Genomic DNA, 5341 nt, shown 5'->3' with positions numbered 1-5341 from the left:
GGAACGTCGTTTCTACAACTGTCAAACCGTGTCGTATGAGAGTGAGATTTCGAAGGAAGAACTTTCATAATTTGTGCTTTTCTCTTTTTTTATTACCAAGTTGAAAAAAGGAATAAACAGACGCACTGGGCAATTAATCAGAATTTAAAAGACATTCCAAACTTATTTTTAATTTTTTCAGCAGATAAATATGTAATCTTTGCTGGTAAATATATCAAATCAATCCGCTGCTAGATCACATGCATAGTTTTTTCCTGTTTTGAATGACAGAAATCCGTATATATACTCTTAAATTTATCTATATAATCATTAAGAAAAAGTAGATGATTAAGAGGGCAGTAATAAAATTGTTAATGATTGCTAGGGCCTTTATTAATGTTCTAGGATCCCTAAAGTATAATACATATATTTATGTTGGCGCAAAATTTTGATCATACATATTAATTTTCTAGTTACCCAATCTTAACTTGCTCTAAGTAATCATTTGAAAGTAAATTCAAATGTTATTTAGTTACGAAAACAATTCTACCTTCATTTTCTAAAACTCTTTCCTTTCCTCTTTTCTGCAATTAGTTTTCTGGAATTCGTTAAAGAATCATCTTCACGAAGACTGACCCCAGTAAGAACGGGAAAGCCAAGACGACCATCCGCGAACTGTTGCACAAGTCTTCGCTGCAATAGCAATCCGTGGTGGTGACCTTATCGCTTACCTTGACAGTACAGTTATTAGGTTTCTTTTCGGGACAACAGGTGTACTCCGTTGAATCCTCTGAACCTGGGGGGAAGACAGTAAATTGTGAGTGAATGCAGGTTTCTTTAATGCTCTAAACATAGACGGACTAGATAGGGGGGCTGGGGGACGGCTTCAGTCCCCATGATTTTGGCAGACCCAATTTTTTTCGGGCAGAGAAGCCTGTGCAGGACTATTCAACTGTCTGATAGTGAATGCTGACCCAGTCCTCGAGTGTTTTAGTTAGATAGGCACTGGGCATCACAACTAACTGGCTATCCTTTGATGAATCTAGCCAATGAATCTCCTAGAGATTTAGTCAGTGTATGGACGACTGGCGAAATCTAACCAAAGCCCTTTGCATCAATAGTCGTGGGAGGAGATAATGATGATATAAGTGTGTGTGTGTGTGTGTGTGTGTGTGTGTGTGTGTGTGTGTGTACTTATATAATTGCTTGGATTTATAGGAAAAAATTATATCCAGATGAGAATGGCCCCGTGCGCTTATGTCTGAACGTGAGGGATAGCCAGTAATTTGTGAGTGAATCGTAGTTTCCAGTTGGGTCACACTAAAAAAAGCGGAGACTTGAAAAAGATTTAATGAATTCATGAGGAAACAGGACTCTGGGATTAATAGACATCTGAACTGCTAGTTGTAAAATGTTGGCTATTTGATTAAGAAATTCTATATTTCTAATCGAATTAAAGCCTTTAGGAAATGTAAATTTCTTAGATACTCTAATTATTACTCGCTACTTTTTATGCAAAAGCCTAAGAGAGAGAGAGAGAGAGAGAGAGAGAGAGAGAGAGAGAGAGAGAGAGAGAGAGAGAGAGAGAGAGAGAGATCTGATACATCAGATTTAAGAAATAAAAACAATAACCATGCAATGAGAAACTGAAAATGACACTAGTCCCTTTCTGAGTGGGGATATCTTAGTAAAAGAGTTTACGCATCACCATGTTTACCAAAGCTATACTAGTTAGGCCACCCATACTAGGTTGGTTTGCTTTGAGCAATCAGAAAAAAATCTCTCACCATCAACAGTCCAGCGTGGTGATAAAAACTGAACAAACCCCAGGCATGACTAAGGACATAGCTGAGGCATTTATCCTGCAGTGTACTAGAAACGGCTGCATTTGTTGTTGTTGATGTTGTTGTTGTTGTTGTATACTTTATATTAGCATATATGTGTATATGTGTCTATGAGAGCGCGAGTGTTTTGTAAATCACCCTGAGTGTAATCAATTCGATTTAAGGAAATCTAGATCTGCAACTTAACTATTTTCTTTTGAACGACACTTTAGAAATGTAAAATAACTAACCTCCTTCCATGACGAATTTCCTGCATGAACCTGAACAAGAAATATTCTTAACTGCAGTCAGGTTTCCTTCGAAACATTGGATGCAGTCCCCTGAAAAAAATAGAATAAAAGGAAAAATTGAAGATGAACTATATTTTACCTCAGTAGATTTGCATTGTCATTATTATTGCTTATAGATCAACCTTTTTTTTTTTTCTTTACAAGCCAAAGAGTTCATTCATCTGATGTTCAGGCTACCGCAGAATAAGTAGATTAAGAATGATTATGAAATCGCAAGACAAAATTAGGGCACGAGATAAAACGAATAATGGCACACGAAGTCTTACCAATCTGGAAGAACACAATTACCACCAGAGACACGACGAACCATTTCGACTTCGATAAAGAGATCCTGTGGGGAGAGATATATTGTTCATGAAAAATAAATGAGAGAGGCAAACAGATTCGACACCATCACCTGCAAGATATTGATTACGATTAAAGGGCTCAGAATATTATGATTATTATGATTATTATTTATTTTAATATTACTCTTCTTAAAATATTTTGTTTTTCCTTAATTTTCCTTTCCTCACTGGGTGTGTTTTCCCTGTTGGAGCCCTTGGGCTTATATCATCCTGCTTTTCCAACTAGGGTTGTAGCCTAGCAAGTAATAATAATAATAATGATAATAATAATAATAATAATAATAATAATAATAATAATAATAATAATAATAATAGGGGACCCTCATTTGTCACAGGACTGATTCTGGTAATTACGAAAATAGTTAGATTTTTGGGGGTACATACTTCCTGGTCAACGAAAATCCACATTAATTAAAGAAGTATTTTAGAACAGTGCAAACTAAATGAAATTCATTAATGCTGTTACTCTCGACTGATTTGGCGTATCATATCTTACTTTTATTGTCTCAAAAATACAGTTTTTGGTCATTAACAAGAATTCGGATTTTCATTATATTCTCTTACAGTACAATGCAGTTTTGTATCATAGAGACTTGCTATAGTGAATTTATATTTTCTTTACAATAATGATACGTGTAAATAAAGATTAATGTTAGAATAAATTAACGATACTAAATAAAGAACGACTGTCAAATATGGATTGGTAGCATTCATTAACAATGAAAATACCTAAGAGAAGACGAATGCAATTATTCAAACAGCACGAGAAATGTTATGGGACAAATACCAAGAATTTTAATGTAAATAATGAGTTGTTTAGCTTCTAATTACCTATCAAAGACTGAAATCTGATGATAATAAAAAATAATTTGTTTACGGGCTCCTCTAGGAGCAAGAGGTTGTACTAGCGCATAATTGTCTTAATTCAAAACAGCAACAACAACATGCGTGTTTAATTCTAAATACGTCATTGAAAATGACCACTATTTCTAAACTAAGTTGTTAGAATACATTTCATACTTCTAAATACTGTCAGGCAATCGAGAACATGCTCTGGTGACACTAACATTGGCGTCATAAGTACTTTGAAATACATACTCTGTATTAAAAATCTAATTTCGATCCAGATTCATAAATGATTTATTTGCATTGTTCATAATATTTCAATAAAGATTTCCTCATATTTTAGGTACTCTAACAAATATCTATAATTAGAAATTCAAATAATATTGGCTTTTCATTAGCATTTTTCTTAAAATTAATATTCAAATATTTTATGAGTATTATCAGAACACTGATTAATTAAAATCTCTCTTAACATTCATTCAATACACTTTTATTTAAAAATGCACCTATGCCATACGTTTGTTAGATTTAAAGAAAAAATAGATATTAAACATCTCGAAATTCTTGTTTAACAAATAAACTCTCGATATATTTATGTATTTGATTTATTCACCAAATTTGTTTCTGGTAATTATCCTGATTTGCAATGCAGATGAAAATAATTTTTGATCAGGGGAGCTAGTCCATACTCGCTTATTTCTGGATCATTTTCCAATTCTTCTAATAATAATTCATGGATGAAACCAAACAAAACAAAACTTACATTGTTTCCCCAATACCTAAAAGTAAGCAAGCGAGAGAGAGAGATAGAGAGAGACAGAGCGAGAGAAAGAGGGGATTGGATTGGTGTAACCTCCGACGTCAAGAGAATACTGTTGGCCCCTCTCAGCTGACCCTCTGAAATGAAAAAAAGAGCCCAGAAACGCCCATATTGATAAGGCTTATCTGGAGAGGGGAAGGAAGCAAAAATGACTCGAGTGGTACTTATCGTGTTTGGGTAACGCCTCGGCGCATGTGACGTTATCTCTCAGTTGATGCAATATGCAACGCTGTGATTAGGACCATATGCAAAGAGATATGCATACACCTACATTATCGATATTTATACACACACACACACTCTATATATATATATATATATATATATATATATATATATATATATATATATATATATATATATATATATATATATACATACATACATATGTATATATACATATATATACATTTATATATATATCTGCGTGTGTATGTGTGTGTATGTAGCATTACGCTATAGAACTCCTCCCGCATTAATAAATGGCGATGATCTCTCCTACATACACAAGCACACACACCTTATATACACACCGCCATATGGTGTATATATGTATACATATTCCATATGTATATTTTAGTAAATACTTATGTATACGGTATAAATGATACTACCCACGTCAGTAAGATGTTAGCTTTAGCGCAGGGTATGGTCATCAATTAGATGTGTGACTAAAAATAAGCCAAGCCCTGTACTAGCCGATAAGCCCTGTCCATACGATCGAGCATGCCCGACGGGCAAACAGTGATACCAGACCGCCCTACCAGGATATAATACTATAGAATAGCAGAAGAGAGGGGTACGATTTCAATTGCTACAATGACCTCCCAATTCCTTATTTTCTTCAGATTTCTCTGAATTTCCATTCCAGCTGGCATTCTCAAATCCAAGGGAAAATAGAACCCTTTTGAATCAAAGACTTTTTGTCTGAGGACTAAGTTACGTGTATTAGTATGTTGTGGAAATTTTCGACATTGTAGTCAAACTGTCTTTGCTCAGACAGCATCTTTAACGTTTAAAACGCTTCCAGAAGTATAAAATTACTACCAGATTTATGTGACCGTCTTGTTTTTCTGAGGACGTAGACGCGTGTGTAGGAGTATGTTGTGGAAGTTTTCTACATTGTAGTCAAATCATTTATTTTGTAGTGACCTTTTTTTGGGGTCAAGTCCCTCTAGGAGAAAGAACCAAATTATGCAGACGTATATTTATCAT

The 5341-nt window shown here is 34.4% G+C and overlaps 1 protein-coding gene across 1 annotated transcript; it reads right to left on the bottom strand.

The window, feature by feature from the left end:
- Positions 1-360: 360 nt before the first annotated feature.
- Positions 361-4211, bottom strand: LOC137614721 (uncharacterized). The gene is made up of 4 exons (XM_068344397.1): positions 4070-4211; positions 2380-2444; positions 2054-2143; positions 361-775 (listed from the first exon to the last, which is right to left on the bottom strand). Coding segments are annotated over exons 1-4 (345 nt in total). The 5' UTR covers positions 4072-4211; the 3' UTR covers positions 361-587.
- Positions 4212-5341: the final 1130 nt, after the last annotated feature.

This window comes from Palaemon carinicauda, chromosome 21 (genome assembly GCF_036898095.1).
Source record: "Palaemon carinicauda isolate YSFRI2023 chromosome 21, ASM3689809v2, whole genome shotgun sequence".
In the NCBI taxonomy this organism is placed as follows: Eukaryota; Metazoa; Arthropoda; class Malacostraca; order Decapoda; family Palaemonidae; genus Palaemon; species Palaemon carinicauda.
This window is presented reverse-complemented; position numbering and strand designations above follow the sequence as displayed.

What these genes read in the sequence shown, in the direction of transcription:
- LOC137614721 (XM_068344397.1), bottom strand. An exon ending in AATTGTGTTCTTCCAGATTG is followed by an intron (nt 2,144 to 2,379) that starts GTAAGACTTCGT and finishes TATTTTTTTCAG; the next exon opens with GGGACTGCATCCAATGTTTC. An exon ending in GAAATTCGTCATGGAAGGAG is followed by an intron (nt 776 to 2,053) that starts GTTAGTTATTTT and finishes TCTTCCCCCCAG; the next exon opens with GTTCAGAGGATTCAACGGAG.